The sequence below is a fragment of the Pavona decussata genome, unplaced genomic scaffold, assembly GCF_977016875.1.
Source record: "Pavona decussata unplaced genomic scaffold, jaPavDecu1.1 SCAFFOLD_157, whole genome shotgun sequence".
Taxonomy (NCBI): Eukaryota; Metazoa; Cnidaria; class Anthozoa; order Scleractinia; family Agariciidae; genus Pavona; species Pavona decussata.
In genome coordinates, this window is record NW_028145569.1 from 672,959 (window position 1) to 693,510 (window position 20,552).

General features: G+C 40.3%; 1 protein-coding gene and 1 pseudogene across 3 annotated transcripts in view; one reads left to right on the plus strand and one right to left on the minus strand.

The window, feature by feature from the left end:
* Window positions 1-11,752, minus strand: part of LOC146465074 (NFX1-type zinc finger-containing protein 1-like) — a 38,337-nt gene extending 26,585 nt beyond the window's left edge. For both annotated transcript variants that reach the window (XM_085128980.1, XM_085128979.1), the window contains exons 1-6: window positions 10,609-11,752; window positions 8,727-8,828; window positions 6,869-7,093; window positions 5,476-5,747; window positions 4,723-4,912; window positions 3,992-4,096 (exon numbers count right to left, since the gene is read on the minus strand). In XM_085128980.1, coding sequence (XP_084985106.1) covers window positions 3,992-4,096; window positions 4,723-4,912; window positions 5,476-5,747; window positions 6,869-7,093; window positions 8,727-8,828; window positions 10,609-11,207 — 1,493 coding nt within the window. In that variant the 5' untranslated portion in view covers window positions 11,208-11,752. The remainder of the gene's footprint in view (window positions 1-3,991; window positions 4,097-4,722; window positions 4,913-5,475; window positions 5,748-6,868; window positions 7,094-8,726; window positions 8,829-10,608) is intronic.
* An 11-nt stretch (window positions 11,753-11,763) lies between these two features.
* LOC146465075 (uncharacterized) lies at window positions 11,764-19,199 on the plus strand (annotated as a pseudogene). The gene is made up of 9 exons (XR_014868366.1): window positions 11,764-11,920; window positions 12,112-12,392; window positions 13,606-13,836; window positions 14,907-15,086; window positions 15,462-15,612; window positions 16,511-16,715; window positions 17,209-17,449; window positions 17,935-18,215; window positions 18,569-19,199. The product of XR_014868366.1 is annotated as an uncharacterized LOC146465075 (transcript).
* Window positions 19,200-20,552: the final 1,353 nt, after the last annotated feature.

The following is a 20,552-nucleotide window of genomic DNA, read 5'->3' on the forward strand; positions in this document are numbered from 1 at the left end:
ATGGTGTGGCATAGCATGACATGGCATGGGATGGCAGAGCCTGGGATGAGATGACATAGTATGGCAAAGCATGACATGGAATGAGATGGGATGGCATGGCATAGCATGTCATAGCATGGGATGGCATGGCATAGCATGACATGGGATGGGATGGCATGGCATAGCATGACATAGCATGGCATGGCATAGCATGACATGGGATGGCATGGCATGGCATGGCATAGCATAGCATGACATGGCATGGCATGGCATAGCATAGCATGACATGGCATGGGATGGGATGGTATGGCAAAGCATGACATGGCATGGGATGATATGGCATAGCATCACATAAAACACGTAAATTGCATCTCATTAAGGACAATTAGAATATTTTCGCTTCTTATCTGAGAGAGGGGCTTGTAAAGTTTGACGATCCGTACGGTCTGTACAGATCGTAAAGGCACTTTTCGGTCCGTATACGGTCCGTAAATTGCATCTCATCAAGGACACTTAGAATATTTTCGCTTCTTATCTGAGAGAGGGGCTTGTAAAGTTTGACGATCCGTACGGTCTGTACAGATCGTAAAGGCACTTTTCGGTCCGTATACGGTCCAACAATAGCTAGTGCGATTACATTGAATAATTGTTGATCCAAACAATCAACTGAGCCGATTGTTTGCGGCAAATTTACCAACAATAGTTAGTGCGATTACATTGAATAATTGTTGATCCAAACAATCAACCTCTCTGTCGAGGGAAGGTGACAAAATTGTAATTGAGGGTATTTAAACCATGATGCAGAATTGCAGCTTTCATAACGCACTTTTCAAAAGGACGCATGATGGCAACGTTACGTCTGTATCGAGAAGAAACTCGTTTACTGTCACGAGCAGAAGTAGTGGAGGAAAGAAGGCAGTTGACCCGAGTGATTGACGGGGACGCATTCTTTCCATTAAAATCGTGGCCAAAGGAAATGCGGCTCATATTCTGGAAAAAAACAATGGGTGACACCGATACCTTCAAGTTGGTTCTCTTTCTTATCGGTAACGGTTGTGAACCAAGGCTTATTACGAGATGGATAATGCTGGCGCAGCACTGGGCGGAAACTCCTGTCAAAGCAGAAAAGAGGGCAAGACAAGTCGATTTTGTCCTCAACAATGCCGAGCAGAAAAGCCATCTGTGGTTCTACTTTGACGTAGACTACAACAAACTTCTATACCTCAATGGGTTACCGAAGTAAAAGAGGGTCATTGCAAAATGATCTCTCACAACGGCTCCTTTAGGAGCCACCAAATCTCACTAAAGTTATTGATCAATACTACCGTACAGTCTACTTGTTCCATAAAATACTAATAGTAATATATAGTATTCTGCATTAGTCGTCAGGAAACACGTTTCCTAATTCCAGCCGATTGTAAGGTTTTGTTTTGTAAGAAACGCATCTTTGGTTTCTCACACTAAAGAACGAAGAAAACACATATTTGATGTATTTTACAGCATCAGCCCCAAGTTTATATTTTGTTTACTTCTAGTGTATTTTCTGTTTCAACGAGAAACGCATCATTTGGTCGCTCACGCTGATAGAACGAGGTAAACATGCAGGTTTCCATGGACCCAAAGTTCATTTTGTCCCACTTACTGACGCTTAACGGCGTTCATAAAGACCGCGGGATCCAGCCGATTGTAATGTTTTGTAAGAAACGCATCATTTAGTTTTTCACACTAAAGAACGAAGAAAACATATATTTGCTGTATTTTACAGCGTCAGCCCCTAGTTGATATTTTGTTTACTTCTAGTTTCTTTTCTGTTTCAACGAGAAACGCATCATGCATTTGGTCGCTCACGTTGATAGAACGAGGTAAACATGCAGGTTTCCATGGACTCAATTTTCATTTTGTCCCACTTACTGACGCTTAACAGCGTTCTTAAAGAACGCGGGATCCAGCCGATTGTAATGTTTTGTAAGAAACGCATCATTTAGTTTCTCACACTAAAGAACGAAGAAACATATGTTTGTTGTATTTCACAGCATCAGCCCCTAGGTTATATTTTGTTTACTTTTCAACTTACATTCAGTTTACAGACCGTATACGGACCGAAAAGTGCCTTTACGATCTGTACAGATCGTACGGATCGTCAAACCGTACAAGCCCCTCTCTGAGATAAGACGCGAAAATATTCTAAGTGTCCTTAATGAGATGCAATTTACGGACCGTATACGGACCGAAAAGTGCCTTTACGATCTGTACAGATCGTACGGATCGTCAAACTGTACAAGCCCCTCTCTCAGATAAGACCCGAAAATATTCTAAGTGTCCTTAATGAGATGCAATTTACGGACCGTATACGGACCGAAAAGTGCCTTTACGATCTGTACAGACCGTACGGATCGTCAAACTGTACAAGCCCCTCTCTCAGATAAGAAGCGAAAATATTCTAAGTGTCCTTAATGAGATGCAATTTACGGACCGTATACGGACCGAAAAGTGCCTTTACGATCTGTACAGACCGTACGGATTGTTTTCAGACCGTATCATTTTGTCTATATTGGACATGTCTGATGGGATGGGATGGCATAGCGTGACATAGGATGGGATGGCATAGCAAATCGTTGGATGGCATAGCATAGCATGACATGGGATGGGATGGTATGGCATAGCATTGCATGGCATGGGATGACATGGCATAGCATGGGATGGCATGGCATAGCATGACATAGGATGGCATGGCATAGCATGACATGGGATGGGATGGGATGGCATGGCATAGCATGACATAGGATGGCATGGCATAGCATGACATGGCATAGCATGACATGGGATGGGATGGCAAAGCATGGCATGGCATGGCATGGCATGGCATGGCATGGCATGGCATGGCATGGCATGGGATGGAATGGAATGGTATGGCATGACATGGCATGGGATGGCAGAGCCTGGGATGAGATGACATAGTATGGCAAAGCATGACATGGAATGAGATGGGATGGCATGGCATAGCATGTCATAGCATGGGATGGCATGGCATGGCATAGCGTGGGATGGCAGAGCATGACATGGGATGGCATGGCATAGCATGACATGGCATGGGATGGTCTGGCATAGCATCACATGGGATGGGATGGCATGGCAAAGCATGGCATAGCATGGTATAGCATGGGATGGCATGGCATAGCGTGGGATGGCAGAGCATGACATGGAATGGAATGGTCTGGCATAGCATCACATGATATGGGATGGCATGACATAGCATGACATGGCATGCCAGCATGGCATAGCATGGTGTGGCATGGTATAGCATAGGATGGCATGGTGTAGCATGACACGGCATGGCATAGCATGACATGACATGGGATGGCATGGCATGGCATAGCATGACATGGGATGGCATGGCTTAACAATTTTAGGATGGCATGGCATAGTACGACATGGCATGGCATAACATGTTATAGCATGGGATGGCACGGCATAGCATAACATGACATGGGATGGCATGACATAGCATAACATGGCATGGGACAGCATGTCATAGCATGGTATAGCATGGGATGGCATGGCATAGCATGACATGGCATGGGATGGCGAGGCAAAGAGTGGGATGACATGGCATAGCATGGCATGGCATGAGATGGCATGGCATAGAGTGGGATGGCATGACATAGCATAACATGGCATGGCATAGCATAGCATGACATGGCATGGGATGGCATGGCATGGCATGGCATGGCATGACATGGCATGGCATGGCATGGCATGGCATGGCATGGCATGGCATGGCATGGCATGGCATGGCATAGCATAGCATAGCCTAGCATAGCATGGGATGGAATGGGATAAGATGGGATGGGATGGCATGGCATGGCATGGCATAGCATGTGATGGGATGAGATGAAATAAGAAGCTCAAGAGAAGAGGAGATAGCAACGAGGTTACTGAAGATACAGTTTTAAGACAGAAATGGATGGAAATCTCAATTTGCACAAAGACGTTTCTCAAAATTAATACTTACTCACACTCAGTACCACATTGTTTTTCTAGCACTTCATATTCCAGTGAAATTAACATGACAGTTGGAGAATATTCATGACGAGTATAAGCTCCCCTCATGGAAATCCTATAAACAATTTGAAGAACAATCTTATTTGCTTCATTAATTTTACACCCTATAAAGGACAGATTACACTGTATAAGATGGAGGAACTGGTTGAACCTACAGTAGTAGTTATTTAATGGCCTTTTTCATCTGGAATTGTCTGGAACTTCAAGGTTTTTATGCAAGATTGTCATAAGTTATAGTTTTGCTATGAAATTGAAATTGTTCCAAATAAGCTCTATTTTGGCACAGAGACTATTAGAAACTTGTTAGCTGCCTATTTAGTTATTTGAGCAAAGTACTAAATAAACAACAAATTAGCTAAGTGTAATATATACACATAGGTGTAAGTGTAATATATACACAAAGGAAGCCCGTCAAGTGCCATTTCCTCTTTTGTCCAGTTCACATCTTCTTTTAATTAAAGAAAAGAAATATGCAGTTCATGTTTATTTAGCATTTTGCTCAAATCGCAACTAAGTTCTGTACATGATAATTGGTCTGTGTGCCAAAACATCTACCAGTAGCTTAACTGGAGCAATTTCTATTTCAACGCAAAATAGACAAAATACAATAGTTTTGCATAAAACCCTTCAATTTTACAACTTTTAAAGAGGAAATTTAATTTTAATAACCTTTACATGTACCTGTACATCATCATATCCTTTGAGTCACATTTCTGTCCATTCACAACAAAATCACTGATTCCTTTTCTCAATTTGTAGAAGCATTCTTCTCGAAGGAGTCTGAAGTAAGTGTTCAAGTACTTCTCTTCTGATTCATACTTCTTCTTCACTTTGCCATCATTAATCACTGGCAGGTCATCTGTTTTCAATCCTACAATCAAAATCCCCTGGACATCAAATGAGAGATCCTCATACCATCAACCAGCATCCTATCCAGGGTGGAGTAGTAATAGCCCTAGTTGCTTCATGCTACAGAAACTTGGTTAATGGGGTCAGGGGGGACTGTATAAACTTGAAAAAAGTTAGACTAACTACATGTACACTGTGCAGAGCATGTCAACTTCTCGCACTTTGGTTTCCAAATATGATCAGTCAGTTCCTCTTTATAAAGAATTTACTTGAGTTCTTTATATCCTGGTGTTCTACAAAACAGTTGTTATTCTTTGTTAGGTAAATTTGGAAGTGTTGCACTATTTTCACCAAAAGGATCAAAATGGCCATTGACAATTGACACAAGTCATGTGCTTAAAATGACTCTGCACTACATCTGCTTTCTCCTTAGAATGTCTACTTGTAAAATGATGAGCAAATATTATAGCAAATAGGCCATCACAAGAATAATTCTGAAACATTGAAACTACCTCAACTCTGTCTCTTGATGAGTGAATCAATTGTTTTTCTCTGTCTTCTCCTATCTCTCCAAAACATACTCACTTGGTTTCTTTATCTCCTCTTTATCTGGTATCAAAGGAAGGTCCTTCCATGACAATCTTTTAAGATCTTTACAAGCCCCAGGCACTTCTGCTGCAATGATTTTTGACAGCTTTGCAATGAAGAGTACAGCTGACTGTCCATTTTCTTTTGCTGCTTCAAAATCACTAGACGCCTTCACTAGATTACAAGCTAGAACTGTTGCCATTGGTAATACTTGAATACCAGCTTCAGGAACAACTGTGACAACATGTTCAAGAATTTTTTGAACCAGGCTGAAAAGGAAAAGAAAAGAACTCATTTTGGATAAGTTATCAATAATAATTTACCTGGGCCTGGGATTTTCCCCTTTGAAAGTAAAACAAAATGCTGCAGACCACACCAGAAAAATATCTTCCGTCACAGTATTTTGATACGTACGACATACATGTACCTTGTTAACTTTGACCTAAGTGCATGGATGTGTACAATAAACATTCACAGATCTCCCTCTATAATTACATGGCTCCAACCATTACACAGAAACATTAACTCATGGCATCTAAAATTCATCAAACACACTTTTGTGATTTTCTACAATCATTATGATCAACAAATTGAAGGGGTGCGTGGAATAAAGCCCTAAGTGACTTTTGATGCAGGGTCAAATTCTCCTTTTGTTTCACAAGCGAATACAATGAAATTTGGAAGGAGAATCTAGCTATTTATCAGAAGTCACTTAGGGCTTTTTTCCAGGCACCCCTTCAATTGGTAATATTTATTGAATGAATGTTTAGCATGTTAGACATTTTATTTCCCCAAAATTATTGCTTTAAAATCAATTTCATTAACTGGAAAACATTCAAACCACCCACCCCCTGCTCCATTAACCCAACACTTCATCTACATTTAGACGTTATTTTCAACATATACTGGGAACTGGATGCAGCAACAATCAGTTAAGGGTGAGATTTGTTTAGGTTTACAGGTCTTACCAGGGTGTCAACACTTGTTTGTGTAAATTAATTAATTACCATTGCCTAGTGGAGGCACAGTGGTAATTGGGTGGTTAGCTGGTCAGACTTTCAACTGGATGGTCGGAACATTAGACGGTCAGTCATTCAAAGCTTGGTTGGTCTCTGCATTAGTGTGGTGTTGTTTCCTTAGACAAGAAACATCATTGCTCCACATTGTCTGTCTTCACCCAGATGTATAAATGGGCACCAGCAACATACTGCTGGGGGGTAACCCTCCAATGGACTAGCATCCCATCCAGCGGAAGGGGAAATGGCAATACCCCTAGTTGCTTAATACTATATATATGGATATTGGTTAAGCTCTGGCCAATTATGGACCATTTAGGTTCAAGTACAACTTTACCTTTACCTTAATTAACTAATTAATTTAATTAAGTTACCTGAAACAACTTTTTTCATGCAGTTCAGTCATTTTGTCAATGAAGTCAGGAAGAACAGTCCTGAAGAATTTACTCTGCTGAAAACCCTTTAATATGTCGTTGACACTGTGTGACATCCGGGCGCTTGAGGAGATCTTCTCAATGATTTCTAAAATTTGACAGGTCATCTTGAAGTTGTAGTTTTCCACTGAAAGCTCAAGAATGTAATTCCAAGCAGCACGACATCTGCAAGAAAATTACAGTGCAAATAAATGCCACTGCATACTAAAAGAAAATATCTGTAGCATTTGTTAAAAATCCCAATGGGCACTGGAGGCAGATCAGTTGCTTATTAGCATAGCATGACCTTAGATTTGAAAACAAATTAATGTTGTCAGAAGGGGACAATGCTCATACAGTACATGTATGTGAACTTGAGTTGCTTGAAACATCTGCCAACTTACAGTTAAATGCAACAAAATTCTGGGCTGAGCCTTTGCTGCACATGAAAGAGTGAAGTTCAGTCTTGCAACAATGCAGCACTTCAAATTCAAAGCACCTGTCATGAATGAGGGGTCTTGACAATCTGCGAGCCAGCAAGCCATGCGAGGCAGACGTGCGAGGCATTCAGGCTAGCTAGCCCATGGGCTATAGGAAACATGGGTTTCAACTAAATAAAGATCACATTTATTTTAAATTAAGTTGAATTACTCACAATGAAGTAGTCTTTTGTCTTTTCTGGTCATTTCTCCCGATTTATTTCTTGTAGAATAGCCATAACATTCTTATATCGCCAGCATGCATTCGTTCAGTCTTGGTAACCGTGCCATGTTATTGAAACCCCAGGCATGGCCGCTAAGCACGCGAGAGTTAACAACATGAGTTAACACTTGTGCACTTAGTGACCGCAGCTGGGATTTCAATAGGACACACGGTTACTGACGAATTTGTTATGCAGGCTAAATTTGTTCTGAGTCAAACGACGCATTGTTACTTGTACATGTTAATCAGGGCTATTCTACAAGAAATAAATGGGGAGAAACGACCAGAAAAGACTAAAGACTATTTCATTGTGAGTAATTCAACTGTATTTGAGATAAATGTAATATTATAATTTGCTTAGTCGAAACCCATGTTTCCTATTGCCCATGGTTAGCCTAAAAAACACTCCGGTTAGCCTTAAAATAGCACTGAGGTTAGCTTATAAGTAGCTTCCCGTTTAGCTTAATGGTTAGCATTTACGTTTGGGATTGTTTATGCCTCGCATGGCTCACATGGCTCACACGTTTGGCTCGCTGGCTCGCACATTGATGAATGAATGAGCTCTAAAGAGGCACTCATTCTGACAGTTAGATCACCTCTGACACAAAGCAAAATTTGTAAAATGATGCAGAACGTTTAATTGTCCTCAAGTAATTGAAACCAAAGTTCTGAAAATATAAGGAAAGAGTGATATTGACATTAATTTTTTAGACTGACTTTGCTATAATTGTTACCTCCTTCTCTGCTCTTATTTTCATCTACTGTATTGAAGTTACATGTCTGAATTTCGAGCCAGCTTCATTAACCCTTTGAGTCCTAACAGCAATCAGCATCAAATTTCTCCTTTTAATATCAATACCTATTAAACCCCCTGTGGTCACGAGAATTAAGGATATGACCATCCAAGATGAATTTTCTTGAGATTTAAATAACTTCTCCACAGTACTTTTATAAGAAAAGTATGGGGGCATTACATAGGAGAATTTCCTCTTTGATATTAAGGGGTTGGAGGGTCAATGATATTGACAAGCTCAAAACATGAATTTTAAGTAAGCATCCTGAATGTTATAAGCTTCTAATGTTTACATTTTGATTTATGAACTAGCTAATAAATTACCTTGTTATTTCAGTCACAGCTGCAGTTGATTCATCCCTTTGCAGATAGTTTGAAACAAGGTTTAGAATTGACTCAATTTTAGCCTCACGTAGGTAAAAACACCTTCAGTTGAAATAAAGAACACAAAAATTAAACTCGCAAATGTACAACTGCAGTGAGCTAAGAATTTAACATTAATGTAACAACATTTTTGAGATGGTACAGTGAGTCTGTCAGAGCTGGGAATGACATACATGTACAGCATTTTCTCCCATTCACTGGAAACCCAATGAAAATACTCATTAGATTACCAATAGATACATGGGTCAACTGTCATCCTGTGTCAGTTGGGGGAGGGGGTGGGAAGGATTGTTTGGTTATACTCATTCGATTACCAATAGATACATGGGTCAACTGTCATCCTGTGTCGGTTGGGGAAGGGGGGGGGGGAGGGTGGGAAGGATTGTTTGGTTTTATCAATAATTGCACTGACAAGGGGCTTACACTCAAAATATCTGCACTTGAATCTCTTTATGGTAGCTAAAATATTTTAGTTATAAACTCTGTTGATAAAGCCCAACATTCTTTAAACTACCAGTTAACCAGAAGTCCTGACAACAGAATAAAGAATGTATTAAAATTTGCCAGGACTTCTTCTGATAAAATTACATGTATTACATGTAATAAAAGAATGTAAGTTGGAATATTTTTTATCAATAAATGAGGGAAATTAAGGTAAAAGATTACAATCTCCTTCTTTCACTGTTAATTCTTCATTCAGAGATACCACATGACTATTAGATTGTTGTGGGAATTTCAAGCAAACTGACGCTACTTCTGATTATCCAGGCTTAAGGTTGACTGTCAGTGCAATCCAATCCAATCCAGATTTTGCTAGTTTGATCCAGGCCCAGCATGAAGGCTCATGCCCAGGTGGGGTACTCGGGTGTAAACGTGACAGGGGGGTCCGACGGAGCCTAACATTTTGCACCCATAAAAAAAACAAGGACGTTATATTGTGCACCCAAAAAAATACAAGACTTGAAATTTTAGAAATTTTACATGCAGATTATTCGAATCATGCTTTTGGATCCTGCGGGAACTTTGGATTGAATTGCATAAGAACAATTAGCCTGGCGGAAATTCGAACCCCCAAAAAATACGCTTAGATGTTTTAGACCCAAAAAAATACATGATTAAATCTTCAACCCAAAAAAAATACAGAAGTTGAAAATTTTAGACCCAAAAAAATACATCGGACCCCCCCCCCCCCCCGTCACGTTTATACCCGAGTATCCCCCCTGGGGGCTCATGCTCCAGCCCTTGGAAGATTTGTAAAAAAAAATTGGAAAAACTAAGGGTGCATTGTGAAACATTGTTTTGTTATTAGCTTTATACCTAAAAGTATGTTAATTTGTTGGTATGAAAAAAAAAACAATAGCCAAAACCCTTGCTGCATGAAGAATAACTAGCCGTTCGAATTTTACATCTGCAGGCATAAAAATGTCAAGGCCATGAAAACGTCATAGCCACTGGTTAATGACTTAATTTTCACAATAACCATTGACGGCAGTTTCCTATGGTCTATGCTCTTAATCACAGACCATAAAATGATGCCATTAAATGTTCAAACTCAAGTGGTTCCACTTGAGTTTGAGGCTATCACCTTTAACAAACAGACATGTTGCTAAAGCCAAAATAATTTGTCCCCCCCCCACCCCCCCCCCCCCCCGACGCGGCACCATGGCTTTCTTTAGAAAGTAACCCTCCCAGTTCGATAAAAGCTGCATGACAACTTAATCCTTCTATGTTACCCATAGCTAGAGATAAGAAAATTATAATTAGAGCAAAATTCACAGTACCAGACACAGCTAGCACAATTAAAAAATGATGACCTACGTACTTGATGACTTCAGGTTCCCAGGCTTCTCCTTCTTTTCTCCTACACTTTGTAACTTCAACAACATCTCCCTCGACCAGGTCACCTACATCTTGGAGTTTAACCACAAGCTCAGACAGTGAGGATTTGACACTGCCATGTCCTCGCCGTTTACCGTAATCTTCAGTTTTAATCAAAACAGATGCCTTAAGATCCTTTGAAAATTTGTGTACCACAACACCTTGAAGCCTAATGTTTTGCTCAAACAAATCAACTTGAGGTTTTTGTCTAGAATCATATATAAACTCTGGAAAACTGTCAGTACTCCCTGAGTCTGCAGAAAACTTTCTCAGCTCATCAAAGAACTGTTTGGATGTTTCACTTGTTACACTCTCGAAGCCCTCAGTTTTTTTCCTCTCAACAAATTTCTTTAGAACTTCAAGACGATATTTATAAGAAGGACAGTTTTCATCAAGTTTGTAGCCTGTGTCTTCCCACCCAGAAGGGACTGTCACTTCAGTCAGGAAAATCCGACATTTGTCCTTGATAAGATGACGCTGCAACCTGTCCTCACAAATTCTCAATACTAAACCATTTAAGCTTTTAGCAACTTCAGAAGCCATAGTTAGAGACAGTCTGAATTGAAATTCGAAGTATATTAAATATATCAACAGCTCCAATTACTTTTAGGGAGGGGTGGGTGGAGTGTTGAAATTGTCACCATTCCTTCTTCTTTCATTATGAAGGTAAAATCCCCTTTTGAATTCTCAAACCTTTTTCATACATGCTTGCCCTTTCTTCTTTTGCCGAAACCAAAGAAATCATACTTCTCCAGAGGCGAAAAATGCTTGCTCTAATCCATTCCTGTCTCTCCTCCGGTGAGTAAATTTTGAGGTCAATTTATGCATCTTTCCGAGAAAACTGAATGTCATTTTCTCGGAATCGCTAATCCCATATAATAACAATACATCGTTGATTCCAGCGAAGAAAGCAGCTGTTTTCTTCACCAAACGGCCAAAAGAAGTAATACCAAAGCCCCGAATCGCAATTTACTCCGCAGTACGTCGAAAATACATTCCTGCATTCCTCATTGCGACAAAACGACAATTTTCATTGCGCAGGGGTGGTGAAAGGAACAGTTGCCTCGTTCTAAGAGTGAGGTGCGATTGTCAGGTACGATCCGATAGCACTGGTGGCGCGACTCTTTTGGACACGGAAATAAACGAGAAAATCGAGCCCATGGTCGAGTAGATTCGCTGTGAGGAATTGAGGTATACTGTGGAGTTTCGTAGAGAATTGAGAGTTTCAAACTCAAGGAAATAGAGAAGTCTATACGGTGTATATTATAAAACTTATTTACGACGGAAAATAATTTATGCATGAATTTTTTTTCACACCATGACTGATTTCAAATAATTCATTTCAGAATAACAATTTGTGACAAGTATTATTGGAAAACCACTCCATTGCCTTCTAGTTGTGATAATTTATTTTAACTTAGTGTCCACCATAATTTATTCTCTGCAGTCATGGCGTACCAGTGGAAAGGCAACCAAAGACAGCGAAATAGAGGTGATCCAAACTGGTATGATAAATCTCTCGCTGCAAGTGCAGATCAAACGGAAGTAACAATAGAAATTCCAAGTGATAAGGTGGGCCTTGTTATAGGAAGAAAGGGACGGACACTGCAGGAGATAAGAGAAAAAACTGGAGCTCGTGTGTTTATTAAAGATAATAAAGCTCATTTGAGAGGGACAGAGGAACAGTGCCAGAAAGCTAAGAAGATCATTGAAGACATCCTGAATCCAGTAAGTGCAATAGAAATATCGACATAAAAGGACTGAGTTAAAAAAATTTAACCCTGAAGCCGCCGTTACACGTTGAAACTTTTAGCTGAAACTTGTGTGCAACGGCGAACGAGGCCAGTTTCACGAAGTGGTGCCTAGTACACGGTGAAAGTCTTGTTTTTTCACCACTGCGACCGTTGCGAGCCGTTGCAGAAGTAGAAAGCGGTTCTACTTTTCGTGAAACTTGTCTCGCAACGGAAGTTCAAGAAAGTTTCACGAAACCGACCATGTTACACGGTGCAACGCCTGCTGAAACTCGTTTCGCAGCGCCGTTGCACACAAGTTTCAGCTAAAAGTTTCAACGTGTAACGGCGTCTTGAGAGCTGTGCTCCTATTGGGCCTTACTGAGGTCTTGATTGAAGTGTCACATTCACAAACTCTTGAATCTTATCTTTAAACGGCTAACAGTAAAAAATAGAAATAAATACTAACAGTAAGACTTATATATATTTGAACACATTATTAATTCACGCGAAAACTCGACTAAATAAACGGTCTGTGTTCTCCCAATGAACATGAGCAACGTGCTTTTTCAATTCTTAACCCTGCAGTTTAGTCGCTTTCCCAAAGAAAGAACGAGAAATTCCGTAAGAAAAATTGTCGTTTGGGACATCGTTTTCTCTCAAACTCATTATTAATAATTTATATGAGAAAACAAAGGAAATCTCTACGACCACTCTCCGACTTACTAAACTATCCCAAGTGCTATCACATCTGCGCATCTCATCGCTTCATGATCAAAGTGCTCTCTCCTTGGGCCCTTATTTCCAGCGTATTTTCTCAGTTATTTCTTGAACCCGGGGGGGGGGGGGGGGTACTCCAAAACAAATTGGGTAGGGGTGTGCGGCCCGCTTCCCCAAACCCTTACCCTATTTATGACCAAAATCTGCGATTTTCCCTACCCTATTTGTGACCTGAAGTAGCGTCTTCTAAAAAAAAACGAGCCCAGGACTGGAGTGCAAAAATCTATACCCTATTTATTCCCAAAATGGCGGCAAAATGGCTAAAATCGATACCCTATTTATGACCAAAACAGCCGAAAAACCATACCCTTTGGCGCCGCACATACCTATATAGCCCATATAAGGGAGTACCCCCCCCCCCCCTTCCCCCGGTTTTTGAATAACTCTCTGTCCATTACTTTGACTGAACGTAAATTTCTTTTACCTTGTAGAATTTTCCTCAAGCAGGCCGTTCAAAGCGAGGTGGTTTTAAAATGCTGCAGAACTTAATAATACCTGAACGATTGATGGGTCACGTGATTGGACAAGGACGCAAGAACTTGAACACTATTCAAACTAAGACTGGTGTAGCTCTGAAAGTCATCGACAACAAACTCCACATCAATGCAGAGGCAACTGAGAGGGAAGAGAAATTGGCCGTACGAGAAATAAGAGAGTTGGTGGTATGCATGCAGCTCTTGCCATTTCAAAACTATAAATGTCAGGAACATCCTTGCAATTAACGTTAAAATAATTTAAGTAGGTGGAAGCGCGGTCCAGTGTAGTGGTTAGCGCGTCCGCCTTTCGATCTGACGGTCGAAAGATCATAGGGCCGTTGGTTCGACGTTAAGTTGTTCTCTTCATTATAACTGTGTTGTTTCCTTTGACAAGAAAATTTGCTTCACGTTGTCTCTTTTCACCCAGGTCCCAGTTGTTCAAAGAGCGGATAACTTTGGCTTAAGTAGCCGATAAATCGCTATCCAGCAGATAAAACGCATTCACAGAAATACATTTTGTCCGTTGTTCAAAGACTGAGAGCGGATGACTTTATCTAGCAGATAAAATGTATTGGTTGAATTAGAGTACACTTTATCATTCCGTTGGATATAGCGATTTACCCACTGGATAGAGTTATCCGCTTTTTGAACAACCGGAGCCAGGTGTATAAATGGACGACCTGTGACGTACTGCTGGAGTGGAGAATAGCAATTACTTACTTTAAGTGTGCTTTCTAGCTGCCGCAATGGTTTTCCGTTATCTGGTTCACAACAAATATTATATTACCGTGATAAAGGAGAATGGAATAAACACAGTTAGTACCCATCTCTAAAGCGAAGAAATTAAGGCATTTTCTATTGGCAGTTATAAACTCTAATTTCTGTTGTTGTTGTTGTTGTTGTTGTTGTTGTTGTTGTTGCTGTTGTTGTTGTTGTTGTTGTTGTTGTTGTTGTTGCGGGAGCAAGGATGGCGCAGTGGTGAGAGCTCTTGCCTCCCACCAATGTGGCCCCATTCGATTCCCAGACTCAACGTCAAGACTCATAAGTGGGTTGAGTTTGTTGTTGGTTCTCATCCTTGCTCCGAGAGGTTTTTCTCCAGGTACTCCCGTTTTCCTCTTTCTTCAAAAACTAAAATTTCTAAATTCCAATTCGATCTAGAAAGTGTCCCCAGTTAGTGCTCTGCGCTCAATGCACTGACACTTAAATAAAGTGATTTATTTATTTTATTTTATTTTTTCCTTCTTTTCTCGTTATAGTGCATTGGGTTAAAACGCTCGCAGTTGTCAGTGCCTTTTACAAGGTTTGTTTATGTAGACACCGCCCAACTGGAGGAAAATCACGAGTTTCAGCTGACCGTTGTACACCCATCAGCAAATGATGTCAGCCTGGGAGAGACTTGCTACAAACTTCAGCTGCTGGAACATCCTTTGACAGAGGTACATACATTAGGTCGTGTATTTGAAGCTCTCAACGAAGAAACGGCTTCTACCCTAATGCCCGATCGGGCAACATCCACGGCGCGAAGAAACCCTTGGTCTTTGACAAAAGAAGCAGCTACCAGTTCAGTGGTTCACTTAGCTGAATATAGACAGGCCCCCCAAGACTAGGACTAGCTTCTTGCTGGCCAGTACAATCGTAAATAGCTAAAAAGTAGGAAAATAAAGATTGTTGTTGTTATTGTTGTTGTAGGTTAAAATTGTTGCAGCGGAAAGCTAGATCTAAGAATACTTTTGAACTGTAATTTCCGAATTTATAACATGTAAGTAAAGTTTCACACTAGAAGTTTAATTTCTTTTTTTCGTTTTCGCTAGGAAACATTTCCTGGCTTCACAGACACAGATAGACTAAAGGAAAAGATTCTTGAGGTGTTGAAGCAAATCCATAGAGAAAAGGGAGACGATGAAGTCAGAGTTGACATGTGGTGTCATTTTGGCCACGCCTCTATAACAAAAGTTGATGAAGGTGAGTAATGTTGTGAAGCTAATGTAACGGTTTATTTTAGACTGTAATATTAGGATTGAGTTGTTATTTCCTTTCGATGGTTTTGACATATTTCCAGATCGTTTGGTATTTTCCTGTTGCTCCACGATTAGAGATAGCACATGTGCTGTGGACAGGTTTGCCTACTTCATTTACCCGTTGTCTGTTGCTCCTCAAAGGGTTAAGACATGACAAACCCATGAACACTTTTTCAACCTGATTGGCTGCCCTTTTATCTATTTCCGCAGTAAGAACAGTAGGGCATGGCAATGGGACGAGAGTCATTGATTGTAACACTGAGCTTCACACAAAACATGCTGGAAGAAAATTGAGGGCAAGTGGCAAACATGGTCAATGTCAGATCAAAATTATGTTTACTTTCTTTTCAATTTAATTTCAGGGTCAGCTGAGCTGTTTCGTTGTTTTATTTTAGTTTGTGAACCGAGTAGGCTACTTGAAGTTTGAAGGGTATCCAATGAATGCCGCTAAATGATAAATCAGAGAATTAACTCTGCAGTGTATACTAAAGTACTCATGAATTTTCCACTGAGCACTTAAACATACACTGCGGTGTTTTGGCCCGCGCCATTTGCGACTTATGGCTTTGACAACTTCCATGCCTCGATGAAAATGTCGACGAAAATGTCTTCATGTGTTCTTGAGAGCACATCTGCTTTGGCTCATTTCATAGTTTGGCCTTTACATTATACATAATACCGGCTTGACGGAAAACAATTAAAACAAAATTAACACTTAAATAAAAAATTGGCCTGGAAATTCATAGAGTTGTTTCCAACCGACCCACTTCAGATCAGTCGAAAGTACCCCGTTTCTTTTTTAAATTAACCTTTCTTTCTTTCTTTTTTTGTTTCTGTTGCAGACGAACTGGATGAAATCTTTACGCTGAAGGACATCAAACAAAAGTTGAAAATGCGGATAACAAAAGTTGGAAGACATTTTTCAAAGAGGGTATGAAGGAGATGGAAGTTGAGGCAATTACCAGTCTGCCATCTCAAGCGACCGAAGAAGATATTCGATATGACTTTACCTTCTACACTCCATCATGCAGAAATGTTCGTGTTAAGGTACATTTGGCATTTTTTTAAACTCTATTTTAAAAGAATTGTAGACTGCAAGAGACACAATGCACTATCCCAGCGGTTGACACCACAATCTCGTTCCCAGAGCCCGCGCGCGTTTTAGGAAGGCAGTCTCTGGAAACGAGATTGTGAACCTCGACCCCTTATGTCCAATACCTTACGCATGCGCACAGCTGCAGTACCCGGATTTGCCCATTCCTCTTTTTCTTCTTCCACATGGCATAATTATTCCACTACAGTAGAACCCCGCTAACTCGAACTAATTGTAGAATAATAATAATAATAATAATAATAATAATAATAATAATAATTATTATTATTATTATTATTATTATTATTATTATTATTATTATTATTATTATTATTATAATAATAAGAAGAAGAATAATAATAAAACATATACTGCAGAGTTAATTCTCTGACCCAGTATCAGAAATATATTTATAACATGAAATGTTACATGGTTGCATGTAAACAGGCCTGGCTCATCGAAGAAACTTCTGGAGAGGGCAGTGAGCCAGAATCCAGCATGGCATTCTCTCGCACCGCGCCCAAACATGTTCGAGTTAAAAACATTCTGACAAGAGTGCAGTCTCATGACCAGGGAGAAACTTCCAACGCGCCGTGTTTCCACATCTGCTCTGATTTTCACCACAGGATGAAAGTGGACATTTTGATGCCTTCCAAGGGCCTCGATTGCCGTTTGTCAATACGAACATGTAAGGAATCGATCGGCTTAAGCAAAGTGTAAAATAGGCCATTTACAGTTTACTTAGTGACCTGGCCTTGGATTAAAAGTGTCAAAACAAGCTCACCCCAGCCTCGCTTCCAATCCAAGGCTAAGTCACTAAGCACATAACTGTAAAATGGCCTATTGGTTAAGCCCCGGTTAAGGCCAATTATCATATTCTGTAACCTACCGTAGCTGTCCTAAACGGGGATGGATTTTGAGGGCAAAATTAAGGCCCATCTCTCGAAAGTCCCGATAGTTACCAGGCCTGAAAACTGTTGCGTGCACAACGTCACAAATTAAATCAGGGATTAAATGTTTATTGAATTTGGAAGCTAAGTTTTAATTTATATACAACACATCCACTGAGTCCATTCTAAAACTTCGATGAAGTTGATCGTTGACGCTAGCCAAAAGGATCGTTGTTGTCACCATGCTATTTACCTTCGTTTTCCTGATATGCTTTTTCTTTAGGCAAAAACTTTGATCCCAAGACCCCAGAAGACGACGAAGAAGATAAAATTTTAGAAAGTTATTTAATGGGAATGGAGTTAGAAAAACATCACCTGACATTACCACCAGCCTCAGAATTACAGGACGGGTTTGACCTGTTTTACCAGCGGCGCAGCTTACGAAAGACCTACCAGTACGAAATGGAGGGAGAAAAGTTCAGCTTAACAGTTTGCAAAGACCAAGCAAGAAATGTTGATCCGTGTGATCCCAATACGGACAACATGGATGAAATACCCCCAAAGGTATTGCACGCGTTTTGTCTTGGACTTTTATTTTTATAATGAAATGTCTGAATGAAAGGACCACACTATTGTGTGGCCAGTACCTTACGCATGCGCACAACCACATCCCCTAGACAGTGGCAGCCATGGAGAGCTGTATCGACGTAGGATTGATTGGTCCGGGTCAGACGCCGAACTTCACATGAGATGTGCTAAATTGTAGTTTGGGTCGACCCAAATTGTTAAAAGCAATATTTTACCTACTCGCGGCGCTTTTTCGTAAAATATTGTTTTTACCACTCGAAAATAAAACTCATATCTTCGCGCCGTCGGGCAATAACCTTTGTATCTTACTTGAATCGTTTTCTCGGTAGACGGATATACATCTTCATTGCGACGAATGGGACCGAGCACTCGATGAAGGGGACTGGGAACCAGAGCAAATTGTGGCGAAGCTTCCTACTTTCCTACAGTTTCTGAGAAAAGTTCAGAGAAATGTTTCCCCATAAACGATGACTAGCACTGGGAGAAGAGTGTACCTTAACAGAGAGGAAAAAACATACCAGTGCTAAGAAGTAACAAGTGTCGTGGAATCTTCATGATTTTGTCATGTGTTCTTTGATATGGTAGATATGTGTAAATAAGGTAAATAACCGCTCCGCATATCAAATCAAACATTCGGTATAAATCAAACTCATTCAATCGAACTGTCAAATGTATGTAGTCAAGTAGACTAGTTTCTAAAGGTGTACATATATGCTATGGACTATTTGATATAGCTACGATCAACAAATGATAAAAATAGAAGGCGATACTTAATATAACAAGAGTGTACCATACACTGGTGTGATACTGGAAATAATGATACAGATTCAACACAGATAAGAAAAAGGTGTATGGTGAAAAAATATATGATAGCGATTAGATAGATCTAAATATATGACTATTTGATGATACGATACGATTTTCATGTTTTGTTAATTAAAGACTGGTTCATTCGATAAATGAAGTTCCAGAGCACTGATTGGTTATATACCGTGCCACGCCTAGTCATGTAGGCGTGTACGCATCAACGAGGAAAAAAAATAACACGAAATCACCAGTTGTTGTTGTTGTTGTTGTTGTTTTAACAAAACTGTCATTCCACTTGCACTTATCCCATATCCAACCCTAGCTCCTGGAACGAAATGAAGGTTAGACTAAGCGGCTGGAAAAGCAGGTCACCCCAACACTTCCTTCCCGCTCCTCTTCAATTCAAGTTGAACAGTCTGTTCTTTGGGACTAGCGAAAAATCAGGAAATTCACAGACGTGGACACTGAACTGAACTGAACGGAACGGAACGGACTGCTATATCTTCGCTATTTTCAATAGATAGGATTCTCAAATTTGAACCATTTAATTAATTTCAGGCCCGTAGCAGGGGGAGGGGCAGGGGGGGCTTGAGCCTCCCCAGAATTTTTCGAAGTTAAAAAACAATGTGCTAAAAATAAATGTGCACTGATCAAGAAGTCTTAAACTCTGTTGTTGAAAGTGCCTTTTCACAACCTTCAATAATTTGTTTACTGCAGTACGTGTCAGTTTCCTTCGCTAACAGTTTGTTTTTATATACAACAGCAACAAAGGCATTTCTACGGTACCTTGTGAATCGGAAATAAGAACCAAAATGGATCGAAATCAACCAATTTCAAGCCGTGGAAGCTTTTGAAATAAACTTCTTGTTTTCTGACATCCGCTCATCATCATAGATAGCAATATAAATGCCCTTAGTTTATAACAATTTAGTGTTCACGCGTTGTCAAAAGCCACACAAGTATGTCCTCTCAAGAGCCAGAGAAAAAAAAATTATCCTGCCGTCGAATTTACTGCCCGATTCCAAATTTAAAATGTGAAAGAAAAATCTGTCGTCGTTTTTTATGCCCTCCTTCAAACGTGAAATTAGGAAATTTCACTTAGTAGTCTGCGTAAAAGAAACGGCAAAGAACTGTACCAAAAAGTGTGATGCATGTGCAAAGTTATTGTTTTACTTACTACATCTACTGCTTTTTTGAAGTTCTCGTTGCATCTTAAACTGTCTAATCGGTCTGTTTTTTTAATTGACGGGCCGGGGGGGGGGGGGGGAGGGGGGTAGTTTTGTTTAACCATTTTTGCTCGGCCCTTCCAGTTGTTTTAGCCTTGCGGCGGGCCTAATTTTAAGGTGCTCTTTTCAGCAGTCTCAATGGAGTCTCGTTACATCTGAAAGTAAATGCCCTTCCTCCCCCTCAGAATATAATAAAGCTTTTACGGTCCCAAGGGGAATAGGAGGGGGATTCTTTGGCGCCCTGGAGCTCTGCCGATTTTTCCGCGAAGCCCAGATCCCA